Source organism: Rhinatrema bivittatum, chromosome 9 (assembly GCF_901001135.1).
Source record: "Rhinatrema bivittatum chromosome 9, aRhiBiv1.1, whole genome shotgun sequence".
In the NCBI taxonomy this organism is placed as follows: domain Eukaryota; kingdom Metazoa; phylum Chordata; class Amphibia; order Gymnophiona; family Rhinatrematidae; genus Rhinatrema; species Rhinatrema bivittatum.
The window spans coordinates 157811899-157830014 of NC_042623.1; the positions used below are offsets into that span (position 1 = coordinate 157811899).

Below are 18116 nucleotides of genomic sequence, written 5' to 3' on the forward strand. Positions count from 1 at the left end.
TACTTGAACGTAAATTCCATCTTAGTAGCATTCCCTCTTTGAATTTTACTGATAATATAAAAATTAATCCTTGTTTTAATACTCGTAATTTACTCGTAATTTAGAAACATATCTCCATGAAGTTGAAAGATGGCTATTACAAATTGTTAATTTTGCGTAGGTTAAAACCTTTTTTGGAACTTACAAATTTTACATCCGTTCTACAGTCTCTTATTTTTGCATATTTGGACTATTGTAATTCACTGCTTCTTGGTTTACCGGTGTCCAGCATTCACTCTCTTCAGGTACTGCAGAATGCTACGGCACGTATTTTGACGGGTCAGAGAAAATGTGATCACATCACCCCAACACTAATTAAACTACATTGGCTCCCAATTCAATATCGTATTCAATATAAAATTGCCTCCCTAATTCATAATGTCATTTATGGAGAACACACCGAATGGCTTAATACATCTTTACGCCTTCATGTACCGCAGAGGGATTTGTGATCTGCTGATAAAGGTCTTCTATCAGTTCCTACTATTAGATCGGCTAGGCTTAGCCATGTAAGGGAGCGTGTTCTATTGCTGGAACTAAACTTTGGAATTCCTTACCAACGTCTTTAAGGCTTACTGCAGAAAAAAAGCAATTTAAATCCGAATTAAAGACCTGGTTATTTAAATGTGCCTATACTGAGCACGAAACTATAGATTAGAAGGCTAAGAAGAGCATGTAATGATATGAATGAGGGACAACTGTTGAGCACGCACACTCTTCTTAACTTTGATGGGCTACTATCTTTATCTTTATTTTTCTTCGTATCTTGTATTTTGTCTTATTATATGTTCCTTTTATTGTTTTTATTAGTATGTTCATTTTAATTTGATACCTGTTTTATGAATTTTTACTGATTCTTAGATTATTTTTAACAGCTAATTTATATTTTACTTTGTGTAGTCTTTAGCTGTTACTATTTTATCAATTAATGTATTTCTAAATGTGCTGTATTTTTGTAACCAGATGTGAAGGTTCTTCTGATACACCGGTATATAAACACCAATAAACTAAACTAAACTAAACTAAATAATGTGGCACTCAGGGAGGAAGACCATTTAGAATATTCCTGTTTCATTTGCTTTGTCCCATATTCCTATGGGTCTGTTGACTCATAGAAATTTATAGGATGGTAACAAGTGCATTTCTTCATGGTATTGATAGTTAAAAAATGTTGCTTTAACTATCTGCCAGCCCATCCCTATTGTCATGGCAACTAACCCTTCCCTATGAGTCATGTGTAATGTCACAATCTTGTGAAGGACTAGTGGGCACTGGGCTGGATTTGTTGGCAAGGAGACCTCAGAGGCATCATAGTGGACTGAAAATTCCAGCCTAGTGCTGCTCTCTAGATCTAGTGATGCTGATCCTGCAGTCTAGGCATGTACAGGGTGGGCAGTGCTGCACCATTTCTTCTCAGACTTTCTTCTAATAGGAGATCATATATTGTGCTCTGTTTTCACATATTATTTCTTCATCAGTTGTAGTAAAATTGTTTCGCTGCCTGGTCTGCTGCTTCAGTAGTGCTGCACTGGTGTCACCCACTGTAAAGTAATGCAAGGCTGCCAGCCAAGCTGGCAGGCACTTTGCTGCTGTGTTTTTTTCTCTTCTGGGTGAGGGTAGCAGGGTCTGTGTGTAGGAGGGAGACAGTGCGGAGAGTGGCAGTGGACCAGCAGTGCCAGTACAGAATGTTTTTTTTTCTCTAGATGGGTACTGGGCAGTGGGCACTGCTGCACCAATCCAAACCAGACAAGTGATCACTAGTTTGAGCAGATCACTGAAGTAATCAAGCAGTGAACAGCAGGCAACAGTCTTAGCTGTGTACACTTGTTTTGTCACTTTGCTGTCTTAGGATGCTGATGCACTTTGAATGCAGGTTTGCCTCTCATGCTGCCATCAAGGGTTCATGCCACTGTAGCTGTTGCCCCTTTTTTTGGAGCCTTAGGATGTTCTTCCCAGTCTAGCTTTATTCTTCATTTATTATATTGGGATGTTTCGTCCCAGAACAAAAATGTTTAAAAAAGACAAAATATACAGGGTACTACTACCATACAATCTGCTCTAAAGTTCTTCTTTTTCTTCTACCTCTCCACAGTTCCAGCCTGATTCTCCCAGCCTGTTTGTTTGTTGATTATACTGGGGTAGATTGTCCACAAAAGTCCTCAGTCTGAAAGAAGAAATACAGGCAGAACAGAAAACAGAGGAGAGAAACCATTTGTATGTTCTAAATGTAATAGTTTCATTTAGACATCCCATTTCACAAGAAAATCAAAACTATGCTCAGCAGCTAGATCAAGTTCAATCAGAGAATGGAATAAAAGCTTTCTTAATAAAGCAAACTGCATGAATACTAGGAAAGTCTTACTGGGGAGAAAGGAGTGACATGTTCTGAATGTGATAACTTCATGCTGAAAGGCTATTTCACCAGAAAATCAAAATGGCACCCAATAGCTAGATCAAGTTCAAGCAGAGAATGTAATAAAAGCTTGTTTCAAGAAAATGATACTCATCATGGTTCATTTTCTTGTGTTGAATCTGACAATTGGCAAACATGCTTGAACAGAATGACTGGCATCTCCCATGCCACTCTGCCTTGCTGCTATACTCCTCTTGCTATATCTTGGGAGTCCTTGTGCCACTCAGCCTTGCTGCCATGCCCAGACTTTACAGCTTGGAGTTCTTTATACCAATTTGCCTTGCTGCCAGTATCCTAGACCTTACTAAAACTTGAATTGTCCCTGTCATTTTGGCGGGCTGCTTTGCACCTCTCATGTCGCTTTGCTGTCTTGATGCCACTCTTTGTGCTGCTTGACCCCTTTAATCAGTGTCTTGGTTTATTTCCTGCCAACATTTCATTCCCCCTTCATGATGCCTTAGGATGCTAATGCCACTTTGGGTGCCAGTTTGCCTCTCATGCTGTCATCAAGGTTTCATGCCATTGTTGCTGGTGCTGGTGTCCTATTTTAGAGTCTTGAAGTGATCTTTCCACACTAGATTTCTTCTTGATTTGTTATACTGGGATATTTTGTCCTCAAAACAAAAATGTTAAAAAAGATAAATGATACACCTTTCTACTAACATGCCACCTGTTCTAGAGTTCTTGTTTTCCTTCTATCCCTCCCAGCCTGGTTCTCCCACCCTGTTTATTGATTATACTGGGTAGTTGGTCAACTAAAACCCTCAGACTGAAGGATAAAATAAAGGCAGAACAGAAAACATACAGGAGAAATAGCATTTCCATGTTCTAAGTGTGGTAAAATTATCAGAAAGACAGAGAGAAGTCATGCAAAACCAGAAAATCATGAAGTGGAACAGCCAGAGTTTAGCTGTAGACTATGGAGAAAACTTTCTAAAGAAAATCAAACCACACTCATTAGAGAAACCATGTACAACCAGTTTCCTTCAGAATGCCCATTTCACAAGAAATTCCACTCAGCATCTAAATCAAGTTCAAGCAGAAAATATAAGAAGAGAGTACAGATCGACTACAAGAAAACGGTGATCCTTCAATGTACATATGGTGAACACAACAGTACCCAACCAACCAGTTTGTGCTGATGATCCTGGCTGGACAAGCCAATATAGAGGTGGGAATTCTTCCATACCCTGTTGTTCTGAGACATGACTATCCACAATTTGAGACTCTTTGGGACCAGTGTATGACTAGTTTGACATCTTTTTTGAGTCATCTTTTTTGGAGGCTTCCCATTAGAAGATCCAAACTTCTATGTCAGGAAGCCTGAGATATTCAGACCATGACAGCAATGCCATAAGGAAAAAACTCAATCAGTTCCAATATTTAGAGATTGCTATGGACAGAGTCCCACCTGGGGTAGAGGAAGATTCCCAAATACACTATAATACCATAGTGCCACTAGAGGAGGATGTGGAGAGTAACCTGAATAGTTTTAGGATTACCCAAGAAGAAGATGAGCCAGTCAAGCTTTCCCAGCAACAGAGGATAGATAGAAAACGAGTCCCTGGGTCTGAAGGCCATAACTCAACAATGAAGAAGGAGGTCATCAGTTACGGGAAATTCAGGAGACTATTCCCATTCCACAGAGAAAACCCTGGTAGGGGCAGGTCTCAGCCTGGGAAGTTGAAGCTGAGGGGAAGAGTATGTAAAGAAGTATATATCAAGACTCCCTTAAAAGACTAAGACCAGACATTTAGCCTGGTTCACCTTAAAGCACAGCCCAGAAGGGAATGCTGGTTCCAGGATATTCCCCTGAGTGGGGGATTAAGAAAGCATATCCAGGAGTAAACAAGGAAGCCCTGGGGTTGAAGAAAGACAGAAAATCTGGTGAGCCTGTGAATGTCTGAACTCTTGATTTCAACTGCTAAGATGAACAGACTCTTTCTGTTATTGTTTGTTTCACTGTGAATAAAGCATTTTCTGTGGAGAAAGGCTGGAGTCCAGACTATTCTGTCCTTCAGCCCCCTTCTAAAGCCCAAGACCACTTGCATGACATCACAAGTCAATACTTATTCAGCTATGTGGCAGTGGCAGATGACAGTCAGCTAGCCGGATAAGTGCTGACTTATCCAGCTAAATGGCAGTGGTTGCCACTTAGCAGGATAAGTACTCTCCTCCCTATTGGGCACTTTCCTGAGTCAAAATGTGCTTTCGGCCTGTGCTGAATGCACATTTTAAGATTAATATGCTTTTTTTAAAACTCATGATATATTAGCATATCCTTAGATTGCTGCAACTGTAATTTTAAAAAATGTATATCTGAGCATTATAACTGTGCTGAAATCTAGCACACAATGTTTTAATGCCCAGATTTCTGCATCGGCCTGTGAGTTTGTTCCATGATATCCTGTTTCTTGACTGAATTCCTAGTGCCTGCTGTATCCTGATTGGTAAGTCAAGAGTTCCCTTTACTAAAACCATGCTGACTCCTCCCCATTAAGCCATGTTAATCTATATGGCCAGTAATTTTGATTTTAAGAATGGCTTCTACCATTTTGCATGGCACTGATGTCAGACTCACTGGATCACCCCTGGAGCCCTTTGTAAAAATCGGATTCACATTGGCCACCTTCCAATCTTGCTTTAAATAATAGGTTACAGATTAGAAGTAACAAGTTATCATGTTCATATTTTAGTTATTTTATAACTGCAGTGGATGCCATCTGGTTCTGGTGATTTGTTACTTCCTTTAGTTTATCAACCTGATCTATTACATCCTCCATTTCACAGATATTTGTTTTAGTTGTTCAGAATCTCCATCTTTAAAGAATGTTTCAGGTGTGGGTATGTGCCTAAACATCTTCCTCACTAAAACCTGAAGCAATGAATTCATTCAGTTTTTCTGTTTCCTTGTCTTCCCTGAGCACACTTTTTGCCACTTGTTCATCTAACAGCCCAACTGACTCCTCCACAGGTTTTTTTGCCTCATAGTTAATTTCACATCCTTACCCTGTCTATCAAATGGTTTGCTCCAATGTCCCTGTTTCCATTAAGATGCTACTTCTGTGTTGAGCTATACCACAGATTTTCACTGTGCTGTAGTATTGCATCTGCTGTAGCTTACTTCTATCCAGCTGCAGGTTTTCTCACTTTTTCATCTAAATTTTAGGGGCCAACATACATACTAAAGTATTCTGTTCCAGGGCGTTCAGACATTAGAAGCATTTTTCCTCTAGAAATTATTTGTTTTAAACATCGGATACTAATTAAGTGGGCCCCTGGGAGTTGAAATCACAATTTCTGAAAATTTAGAGGTGATTTACTTCCAGCAACAAACAGAAAGCTCTGATCCTACCAGATATAGGTGCTTTCCTTTGTGCATTGAAATACTCAAGGCGGAGATATGTGATAGAGAGCAGAATTGCCTTTGTAGGATCTGAGTAGCTAAAGCCCCAACCAGAGGAGCCAGGGCTTTTGCAAGGGGTGAGCAAGAAGGGTGACCATCCAAGATGCAAGGGTATGGGGGAGGCACCATGCTACTACTGGGTCAGTCTCAGTCTGCGAGCACATGACCCTAAAAGAAAAGGCTGGCGCTGCAAGCAATCCTTGCCTGCGACATTTTTTCTAGCAATTGCCCTGAGGTGAGTAATAGTGGTTCAACCCATGCCTGAAACACCCCTTCCAGAGTGGGAGCAGATGAGATGGACCAGAGAGAAAAAGCCAGTGTGGCCCTTTTAAGGCCACTGGCCACATAAGAAGACTGCCAACCTGAGAATGTATGGCCAGGTACCAGAGAAGGGGGAGGGGCAGGAAAGCTCATTTTCCGGCTGTTAGTCTAAAGTTCCCTTGCACCCCTAATACTGAAAGAAATAATGCCCCATGTACATGCTGAATGCCCAAAATTATCTCTGGGTCTTCAGTTATTACTTTAGTTTTACATTGATTATAAAAGGATTTTTCTTCTCTCTGTTGCTGCATGCATGTTTTCCCTGGTATCCTCACCTCTCGAATGTAAGTCTATTTTAAGTTTTTAAACAAAATTCACAGATTGCCCTACTTCAGAAGATGCACCTAATGAATATGGAGCATGTAAAACTAAAAAAATTGAGTGGGACAGGCGTTTCATATCTCCCCAGAGCTGGATTACAGACTTTGGTGCTCATAGGAATTTCTAGTGGAGGGATGGAGAAGCTAGGGTTACTAGAGAGTGGGGGAGGGGGAGTATTTGGGGATATCCCTTCTCAGGTCCTCCTCAGCTGCACATACACTTCACCCTTCAACTCATCTTCTCTACCTCTCTGTTTGGCACATGGCAGCAATGAAAAGAAGTTAGCACTTACTGCGGCAGCCCCACTACCTTTTCTGCAAGGGTTTCCTGTTAATAAAGAAGCCTGTATAGAGGGAGGGCCCCACAGGACCAGTGGGCACACACCTGCTCACAGACCCATGTTAACTTTTTTTCCATTGTTGCCACAGACTGAGTGGAGGAGAAGAGTTGAGGGGAGAGACATAGCACCATCTGGATTCCCCCCAGCATGTTTACAGTCTTGGGCTGGTGGGATTGGCATACCTGGAATATTTTGAGTTGTGGTCACCCTCAGGTTCCTGTTGATTAGCAGCGAGGGAGAAGTGGAATGCATACCTACTTTCCTTTCTTCCCCTTTCCCTCCCTGCTAAGCCACACTTTCTCACACATGCAATCCCTTTCCCTCAATCCTGCCCCACCAGACCTCATCCAAGCCTCTTCAAACCCCCCCCCCCCAATACCCCCCCCCTTTTGATCTGGGATGCCCCCTTACTCCTCCTCCACTCTGCACCTAGCTGTGTCCCAAGTTAAGGCATCATAGACAAATGCAAGCTGAACTGCTTCTTCTCAGTTCCTCCCTTCTTTTTTCTCCCAACCTGCTGCCTTTTGACACAGGAGGGGAGGGGGATGAAGCTGGAGTGGACACAGAGTAGAAAACTATGGCTCTATTCCATTTGCAACTCCTCTTTTCCTGTTTTTCCTTGTATTCTGCCTGCACTGTACGTTCCAGTTCCATCCCCTCCTCTCCTATGGGAACAGGCACGGTGGGAGTATGGCTTAAGCACACACTATAGAACACTATAGGCTCTTTTATCCACCCTTTTCCCTTCTGTTTCATTCTCACTGCTTGAAGTGAAAGGACTGAAGCAGTAAACAGCAAGTGCTTCCCTTAGTGGGACAGATGGAAATGTCCTTCATTCAATAAGATTAGCTCTCATTAGTGAGATCTCCTACTTTCTTGCTTTCTTGCCCTGCATTGTGCTAATAGTACAGAGCAAGCAAATCACCAACTATAACATTTTGTTCCCACAAGTGTGACCCACCCAGAAAGGTCTGCCTTTGGCCTCTGGAATGAGGTTGAGACCTTTACTAGCTCAGTAGCTAAATGCATATTACAGGAACTGAAGCACTGGGACCCATTAAGCATACAAAAGTTCAGTTTAACAAGCAAAATTATTCCATCTCACAGCGTACAGCACAATAAATATTTTTCACCACCCAATGTGAGAAAAGCCCTTAAAAATCAAGTGCCAGTGACTTTCCTCTGAATAAAACCCTCCGCTAGTTTCCAAACAAACCATATCCATCAAGGACCTGATGATAATGATCTCAGAATCAGCTGAGATCCTGAAGCCATTCCCTTGAAAAACAGGGGCCATCCACTGAGCTCCCAGAGCAGCCAAAATCAATACTGATATGGTATTGCTTAATGCTTATATCCAACCAAGGTGAAGCAAGGCAGCTCCCAGACTCTCACACTTATTTCCTTGTCTCAACTGCTACTGCTAGGGAGGTGTCCTCGGCACCCTGCATGAAGAGGACGCCACCGCCTGATGGTCTCAAAGTGACTCACCCTCGCTCACTGCTCAGCTGACCCCTGCTCCTCCAGACCCTCGTCCCCTTCTGCTGGGTTAAAGGTGAGAAAGTGCATCATCAGTGTCTGAGAGTGGCAGAAATCCTTGCCCAGCATTGAATGGGTACCTGAGCCTCAGCTAAAAGCAAGTGGCTGCAAGCAGAAGGGATCTCCCAGTGCTCGCTCACTGCTCTCCCCCGAAGACAACAGGACTGGCGTGTACTAGCATGGAACCAAAGGCGATCCAAACTGTGTTAGCCATGCTCACAATGGAAAAATGTAAGCTATTTAAAAATATGAGGCCAAGTTTATTCATTTCATTAGGTTAATACATAATACATCAGTTGCAGTGTACATATTTGTTCTATGAGTACCTTTTGTCCACTCTAATAATACAGTTTATTTTATGACCTCACCTGTCTGAGGAATGGTTTGTGCCACAGCATCCCCGTTTCCATGGTGACGGCTGAGCTCTCAGGTTCTGACTGTGCTGGAGTGTCACCTTTGCCGTCGCTCACTTACCGTCCTGTTTCATGTTTTCTCACTGTCCCCCCAAACCTTTAGGATCAAACATACATACCAAAGTACTCTGTTTCAGGGCTTTCAGACATTTACAAGCAATTGCCCTCTAGAGGGAGCTTCTGATTTCCCTGAAACACTGGATATATCAAGTGGGCTGCTGGGAGTTGAAACCCTAAATGCTTAGGGATTTAGAGGTGTTTTACTTCCCACAACATTCAGAATGGGAGGTCGACTGGGCCTTGTGCTTGGTCGGCCAAAGTAATATGGTGCCAGGCTCACTTAGGGAGCAGGCCCATAAGGTGTGGTTAGGCGATGGGGTGGGGGGGGGGGGGGGCGAGGTGGGTCTCCGGAGTGTTAGGTTGCTGGTAGGGGGGGAGGGGGGAGAGGGGGCTGGTGTAAGCCTCGGTGGAATTTCTGCCGACTTGCCAGCCGTTAGTTTTGAATTCTGTGGTGTCGGCAGGTGATTGGCTGCCTGGCGCTGACACGAAGGTTATAGGCGGGGTTTTAGTTGTGAGATGCCAGTCCGGTATCATTTGACTGGCATCTCTGCAGCTGCTAAGGTTGCTTTTTTCTTGCTGTGGCTGTCTCGGTGTTTTTTTGGCTTGCCTGCCTTGGTTTCTCGCTTTGCGGTTTCTCCTCACCTGTTTTTTCCCCGGTTTGCTTTGTTGCTGACGCCTTGGCTGCAGAGATGGAGTCGGAGGAGGCTGCAGTAGCTGCGGATGACTTCGGCGATGAGAGAGGAGTTTGCTCGGTCCTGGGGAGCGGCACTACAGAGATGCAGTGAGCAGCGCTGAGTTTGCCCCCGGGCCTTCCCGCCCATGTCCTCCTGCTGGGGTTCACCAGCTTCCTTCCCTTGCGCCTGTCTGTTCACTAGGGAGAAGTGAGGCGGGAGGAGTCGGGCCTGCGTCTGATGCCTTGGATGCGATCCCGTTGGCGCGCGCATCAGTGAGGGGCGGAGTCGGACACGGTGCGCGCATAGGCTCGCGATCTCATGGGGGGCGTCATCGGGTCCGCGATCGTTGGAACTTCGACCTCCGTTCCACTGGAGAATCCTTCCAGCACTCCTTTTCTGCCCAGTGTTCAAACCGGTGCAGCAGCCTCTTCTGTTTCTGCTGCTGCTGCTGAGCAGGGCTTTCCGGGTCCCTTCCCTGGCTGGTTTGGTCTGGACAGTCAGAGTAGGCATGGTGATCTTGTGTTGCCTGGGTTCGGGGGGGTGGCCAGATTGGATGTGCTAATCCTTCTGCCTGGATGGGCAATGGACGCCCGGCAGCGTTTCCAAATCCTATCGCTATTCTGGATTGGGGTGCCGCTTGGTGTAGACAGATGGGCAGCTGGCGAAGGCTCATGGATTTTTTCAGGCCTCAGTGGCCCCCTTTTAGTGATGGCATGTGCCCCATTTTGCCTGGGAGGTTGCCTTCTCTGGGTGGGGTTACTTTAGGGGATCTTCCTTTTGTGTGGTCTTTGGGAACTGACGGTGCTGGTCTCCCCTCAGATGGTCCTGGTTCGGGGGGGGGGGGGGGGGTGGCATCCAGTCCATGGTGGAATCCCTGATTTGAGTTCTTGCTCCAACAATTCATGGGGTGTGGACAGCGATCTTGGTTCAGCTGTGGGTGTTGCGCCTCCTGCTGCAGCTTCTCTTGTTCCCTCACAGGGAGTCCCGTGTTTTGGAGCTTCAGATGGGCCTAGTACATCGTGACACGAAGGCTGGCGGCAGTGACTCAGCTTCCGCAGAGTGTCCGATGTCCTGTCCGGGAATGCAGGTCAACCAATGGTGGATTCGGTTCCTCAGGGTGAATCTTCCTCTATTGAAGTTCCCAGGCTTAGTGGGGAGGTTAATTCTAGGATCGCTTCTGTTGAGGGTGCGGGTCCAGTGGCGAGTGGGTCATCTGACAAAGGGCCATCAGAGGCTGGGACAAAGGCTGGCGGATCTGTCGGACCCAAGAAAAAGGAAAAGTCCAAACATAAGAAGAAGCGTGACAGGTCCAGTTCTTCTGATTCCTCGTCTTCCTCCTCGTCTTCCTCGGTCACTTCGTCGAGTTCAGCGTCTTCATCGGTAACCGGGACGAAGGACAAGATTTCTGATAGAGGTGCTAGTGACCTTTGCAGAACGTGCCCAGGTGGGAAAGGTTAGGACAGCCATTGTAGTAGGTGATTTGATCAATGGGAATATAGATAACTGGGTAACTGGTGGAAATGTGCATCACTTGGTTACTTGCCTGCCTAGTGTCTTACCGGTGCTGGGGGGAGGGGGAGTTCGGATGGCTTCATGTAGGTCTTTTTTTTTTTTTGTTTTAGAAATGAAGATATCCAAAACTTTTGGGGTATTTTTGTGCAAGGCTACTTTCGGTTCGGATTTGAAATTCATTTAGAACAAATGCACATCCCTAATTCCTGGCCCTTCTTACTTTCAGTTCCCTCATTGGCTGTTGTAAAAGCTATGACCTTCATCTCCCAGTCCCAGAAATCTCTGGTTCGCACTCCTTTGGCACTTTCCCCCAATAGCCTCTCCCCCCAAATTTATCCAGGGTCCTATTTGTCTTTCTTTCTCCTCCCTCCAACAGAGACTTTCTCTGTGCTTTGTTGAAGAGAGGGCTGGCTAGGGGGCCCCACTTTCAATTGTTATTTTGAGGGACATTTTGGCACATATGTGGCGAGACTGAAGAATATAACTATGATATGTGCAGTACATTTAAATCTGTATTCAAATGAGTTTTACCATAGAATGAGAATGGAAGAAACTGCAGAGGAAAATGGTCCCCAAATTTTTTTGTTCCTGTATGTGACATTTCTGCAGAAGGCAATGGGACTTAAAGCAAGCCCTTGAAATTGATATATGTGATTAAATATAGCACAGCATGTTTGGAGAAAAAAAAAAAAGCTGCAGTTGCAGATGGAAAATCACTGCTGGAAGTATATATCAGTTCTCATTAAAGGTGCATAACGTTTGGTTTATTCTTACCACAGTATTTCATTGTTCTCAGAAAAATCAGTTATCTGTGAACTTCAGAGGGACTTAGATGTACAAAATTGTTTTCTGGAAATGTTACAACTTTGTAAGATCACTGACTCTTTGCTAATCAGCAACACCAAGTCAGCCTGCAGTGAGGAGCTTCTCACCCAGGAGGGAGTCACTTTTTGCATCAATGTCTCCAGGCAGCAGCCGTTCCCTAGCCTTGGACTTGGAACCCTCAGAGTCCCTGTGCTTGACGATCCTTCTGAGAATCTGCACAGTTATTTTGAGCAGTGTGCTGGAATAATAGAAGACGTAGTACAAAAGGGTGGAAGATGCCTGGTTTACTGTAAAAATGGCCGCAGCAGATCTGCAGCAGTTTGCATTGCTTACCTGATGAAACACAGACATCTTAAGCTGGAGGATGCCTTTGAGGTACTGCCTTTAATGTTTTACAAACAGAACTCTCTCTTTACTGGACATTGAGTTGGATACTGAAATATGTCTGAAATCTAGCATGTTCATCATAAGTGTGCATATGCACATGTATGTATATAATATATATATATATATATATATATATATATATATATATATCAACAGATAGATATAGGTATAAATATAGATAGCTATAGTAGTCAAAGGTCACTGACTAAGTGCTGCATGACCTGCTAACAGTTTTCTGGAACATACAACTCAGAACCAGCCACTTGCAGGAAAACAACTTTATTCCAGACATTAATATTCATTCTCACTTGTAACTTTCAGATCCTTCCCTGATACTCCAGGATTTGCCCTAATAAGATACTTTGGCAAACAGCTGAATGCTAGCCCAATTTCCTGGGACCACAGAAAACTTACTCCCCAACTGTATTTGTTGCAGATTTAAAGCCTAACCACAAACTGTGGGCACCTCTGCATCTGGGTTTGGGTGAGCTCATTGTCCTGGCTCTCTTTCTCTCTGAAAGGCAGTGCTCTAAGATGCATGCTGATCCTTACTATTTAAGCCTCATCTTTCAGAATGGGTGGGGGCCACCAAAGGCTGTCCTACCCTCCAGACCTTGAAAGAGGAAGAAAAAAAAAGAGTTCAGTGCAACATGTACCATCCAGGCAGGACAAACACCCCTCTATGGAATAGGAGGCACCACCACAAATCATGAGTTGAGACTTAATTGAAAGGCATCCTCTTTCTGTGATTGCCCATGCTGCCAAAAGAGAACACTGGTTAAATAAATAACTGAGCTTCACCATTGTATCCACAGAGAGAAAGGGGGAAGGGCAGGTAGAGGAGGGGAAAGGAAGGGGCTTCTGTAACCTTGGCAAAGGGGGAGGGGGGGGGGGAGAGAACACATTGATCCTGTGCAGTAGCTCTCTAGTTAACTTCAGCCGTGTCTCCCAATTAGTAACACGCCAGTCTCTGGCTGCTACCTTCATCCTAATTGGCTCTTTCCCAGGGATCTCCAAACTACATTTCCCAGCAGCCCTGTGCTTCTTGCTCTCTGTGGCTTTACAATCCCCTAGCCAACTCTTGTTTACTTTCTCTTTCTGCCTTGAAGCAGTGTTCCCAGTGGACCTCCCTGTAGCGCTCTGTCTGCCTTCTGGAAGCTCTAACAGTCCTGTCTATCTAGGCTGCTTCACACAGGCCTTTCTTATTTATGTTGAAATACAAAACATTGCTCCAAAATTACCAATGAAACTAAAATATCCTAGGATTTTTACTGAGAAAAAAACAATGGCAGACACTGCAACAAATTTTGCACTGTAGTAAAACTTAGATAAATTGCCTCTTTGTCTTAAATTCTTAGTTTGTGAGGAAACCTATCATAGCACAACATTACCTGTAAAATATTCCTAACTTAGATATTTTCATAAAATAATTTGGCTTCATTTCTACAATCTCTCTGAACTAGATAAATGCATATACATTTGCAGTTATTTTAACCCCATGCATATTTTTCTCCTGTGGCAAAAATATATATTTGGGCTAACCTGAGGCATTTGACTCTTTATTGTGAAGATGTACTTCTGTACAAACATTCATGCACCCCTCCAGATTTCACAAATTAGAAGGTAATATGAATAACCCATCCACTTTTTTACATGACCACGATTTATATATAAAGAAATTACAATCTTTAAAGGCATTTAACTGGATGGAGGGGAGAGGACAAGACTAGGGATCAAGCTGGGGTGAAAGGGGAAGGATACTAGATTGCAATTTCTTTTAGTTATAAATTATTTATATGTAAGTAATTTTTTAAATGTGAGTTGTTTTTGGACTGGGCAGTATGATATATTTAAGAAACAGTGTTTCCCAACAAAATAAAAAGATGTTATTTGTTTCTTTATTCCTGCCTGTAAGTGATATGAAAGTGTTTAATGTATTTTGGTGGACAATGAGACACATTCCACATTTTTCTTTCTCCCATTCTTTCCGAAGGCTGAAGCTTGTAAGAGTTCTCATTTAGGGGGTCATTTTGTAACAGCCTGCACAAATTAGGTAGCAAATATGCACATAGGTTATACCAATATTCAGCAGGGATTTTTATGCATGTAAACAGCTGTTTACCTGCATAGTAAGTTTTGCAAATTACCCTCATATCATAAAGAATAAATGGCTCTAGGATCTCATTCTCAAAGGCCACCCAGTCTGATCTTTTGTCAAAAGACAAATTTATACATGTATACATGACAAATTCATTATTACAAAGATAAGAGGAAGGGCAAAAATATGAAGGTCCTCAATCACTGATCATTGCAGTCAATATTATCAATTTTAATAGAAATCAAACTTTAGGCCCTGACACAAGTCACATTTTGTAGGGGAGCTGTGTCGAGGGGGTAGCAACATACTACAAAAAAGGCTAAACCAAAAATTAGAACTTTGAAGCTCTAAGTGGGACAAAAAATTAGGAGCAAGAAAAAAGGCAAAAAGTATAGCGATGTGAAAATAATTTTCCAAGGTCCGAAATCATTCTTTGACAGCTATGCAAGCCAGTAACTTTAAATAAACCAAAAGGGTTCCTAAAATTCACTTGACAAAGGAAGAATGGTAATATAACAAAGCAGAAAAAGCAATACAATAAGAAAGACCAAAAAAAAGTTATTATTACATCACACCTCCTAATTCCCAGTCAATTGTTCTGTATGCAAAAGCTGATTGTTTCCATTATTTATTGGAGCAACATAAAAAGATGTCTTATTGTTGATTGGGAACTGGTTAAAAGATAAGAAACCAAGAATATGGCTAAATGAAAAATTTTCTCAGTGAAGAAAGGTGAATAGTGGAGTTCCCTATGGACCTGTTTTTTAATATATTTATAAATGACCTGGAAATAGGAACAACAAATGGGATCAAATTTGTTGATGACACAAATTTATTCAAAGTTGTTTAATCACAAGAGGATTGTGAGAAATTGCAAGAGGACATTGCAAAACGGGGAGACTGGGCATGCAAATTACAAATTAAATTTAATGTGGACAAGTGCAAAGGGATGCACTTAGGGAAGAGTAACCCAAATTATAGCTACACAATGCAAGTTTCCATATTAGGACTAGGAGTCACCATTCAGGAAAAGAATCTAGGTGTTATCATTGATAATTTACATTGAAATCTTCTGCTCAGTTTTGTGCAGCAGTCAAGAACACAAACAGAATGCTAGGGATTATTAGGAAATGACTGGAGAATAAAACAGAGAATATATTAATGCTTCTGTATCGCTCCATGGTGCAACCTCTTATTGAGTATTGTTTGCAGTTCTGGTCACCACATCTCAAAAAAATATAGCAGAATTAGAAAAGTACAGAGAAGGGCAACCAAAATGATAAAGGAGATGAAATGATTCCCTTATGAGGAAAGGCTAAAGAGATTAGGACTCTTCAGCTTGGAGAATAGATAGCTGAGGGGAGATATGATACAGGTCTATAAAATGAGTGGAGTAGAATGAGTAAATGTGAATTGGTTGTTTACTCTTTCAAAAAGTACAAAGATGAGTGGATACACAATGAAGTTACTAAAGTGTACATTTAAAACTAATAAGAGAAAATATTTTTTTTACTCAGTGCATAATTAAGCTCTGGAATTTGTTGCTAGAGGATGTGGTGAAAGCTTTTTGTGTAAATGAATTTAAAGAGGTTTGGAAAAGTACCTGGAGATAAAGTCCATTAACAATTCTGAACTTGCAGAAATCTGCTGCTTATTCCTGGGATAAGCAGCATGGAATCTATCTACCCTCTGGGATCCTGCCAGATACTTTTGACCTGGGTTGGCCACTGTTGGAAACAGGATACTGGGCTTGATGGATCTTTGATCTGACCCAGTATGGCAAAACTTATGTTCTTATGATCAGAACATGAGCTTTTAGGACTAAACAAAAGGTATTATAACTAGAGATGTGAATCGGAACCGGAATCAGTTCGGATTCCGGTTCCGATTCACATGTGGGTTTTTTCCCATTGGGCCCGATCACGGTTTTGTTTATTGGCTGCGCCCCAGCCGATAAACAAAAAACCCACCCCGACCCTTTAAAGCTAACCCCTTAGCTTCCCCCACCCTCCTGACCCCCCAAAAAACATTTTACAGGTACCTGGTGGTCCAGTGGGGGTCCCGGGAGCGATCTCCCGCTCCGGGCCATCCTCCCACTCCTGGGCCGTCGGCTGCCACTAATCAAAATGGCGCCGATGGCCCTTTGCCCTTACCATGTGACAGGGTATCCGTGCCATTGGCCGGATCCTGTCACATGGTAGGAGCACTGGATGGCCGGCGCCATCTTGTGCTCCTACCATGTGACAGGGGCTGACCAATGGCACCGGTAGCCCCTGTGACATAGTAAGGACAAAGGCTATCGGCGCCATTTTGAATACTGGCAGCCGACGGTCCGAGTGCAGGAGGTCGCTCCCGGACCCCCGCTGGACTTTTGGCAAGTCTTGTGGGGGTCAGGAGGGTCCCCCAAGACTTTCCAAAAGCCCCTGGTGGTCCAGCAGGGGTCCGGGAGTGACCTCCTGCACTCGGACCAGTATTCAAAATGGCGCCGATAGCCTTTGCCCTTACTATGTCACAGGGGCTACCGGTGCCATTGGTCAGCCCCTGTCACATGGTAGGAGCACAAGATGGCGCCGGCCATCCAGTGCTCCTACCATGTGACAGGATCCGGCCAATGGCACGGATACCCTGTCACATGGTAAGGGCAAAGGGCCATCGGCGCCATTTTGATTAGTGGCAGCCGACGGCCCGAGAGCGGGAGATTGCTCCCTTCACCCCCACTGGACCACCAGGTAATTTTAAAACGGTTTTGGGGGGGTTCGGGAGGGTGGGGGAAGCAAAGGGGTAATTTTTAAAAGGTCGGTGGTTTTTTTTTTTTATCGGGCCATCGGCGCCATTTTTATTAGTGGCAGCCAAAATGGCGCCGATGGCCCGAGAGCAGGAGATCAGTCCTGGGGCTTCCACTGGATCACCAGGTACTCGTAAAAAGTTTTGGGGGGGTTCGGGAGAGTGGGGGAAGGTAAGGGTTTAGTTTTAAAGGGTCGGGGTGGATTTAGGGGTTGTTTTGGTGTGCCGGTTTTCCCGCCCTCCCCCCAAATAACTCCTGTTAGTGGACACTAACCCATTAACGATTTTTCACGATAAATAGGGGGAATTTCTATTGTATCGCACACTCTAACGATTTTTGATGATTTAAAAAATATCGGACGATTTTTTTAAATCGTCAAAAAACGATTCACATCCCTAATTATAACTACTCGTATTCAAATTTCAGTTTTCTCCAGAACCAATATGGACATGTGACCCATGTTTCCAAGCATAACAGACAGGAATGAAAGTAATCATACTAACACAAAAATTATTTTCATTCATTTCTAGATTGTAAGGATTGCAAGACCAGTAGTACAACCTAATGTGGGATTCTGGTCACAGCTTAAAGAATATGAGCAATGTTTACAAGAAGAAGCACTGAATGAGTAAATTTTCCAAACTAATGTTTATGCTTTTATTTATTAAAAAAAAATAAATGTTTGCCACATGTGATCATGAACAGAATCAGCAACTCCGCAAAGAATTAAAGGATTACTTGGAGGATATGATGTCTTTTTATTTGAAACATCATAAAGATAAAGGGGTAATTTTGCAACAGGTTGCATAAAAAAGTCAGCAAATATGGACAAAAGTTATACCAATTTTTAAAGCAAAATTACACCACCAAAACTACCAGGGCACTATCAGGGCCTGATTTTCCAAAACATTTACATGCAAAGGGGGTAATTTTCAAAAGGATTTACAAATGCATGTATGTGGCTTTTGAAAATTGCTACAATA

At 43.2% G+C, this 18116-nt stretch overlaps 1 protein-coding gene across 1 annotated transcript; it reads left to right on the plus strand.

Annotated features, from left to right (window-relative positions):
- Positions 1-11803: 11803 nt before the first annotated feature.
- DUSP28 (dual specificity phosphatase 28) lies at positions 11804-17765 on the plus strand. Its single transcript, XM_029617316.1, has 2 exons — positions 11804-12238; positions 17664-17765. The coding sequence occupies exons 1-2, from the start codon at positions 11894-11896 to the stop codon at positions 17763-17765; spliced, it is 447 nt and encodes a 148-aa protein (XP_029473176.1). The 5' UTR covers positions 11804-11893.
- The last annotated feature ends 351 nt before the right edge of the window (positions 17766-18116 follow it).

Coding starts and splice junctions, on each gene's coding strand:
- DUSP28 (XM_029617316.1), top strand. CDS start 11,894: ATGTTACAACTTTGTAAGATCACTGACTCTTTGCTAATCAGCAACACC. Junction 12,239..17,663: donor AGCTGGAGGATGCCTTTGAG/GTACTGCCTTTA, acceptor ATTCATTTCTAG/ATTGTAAGGATTGCAAGACC.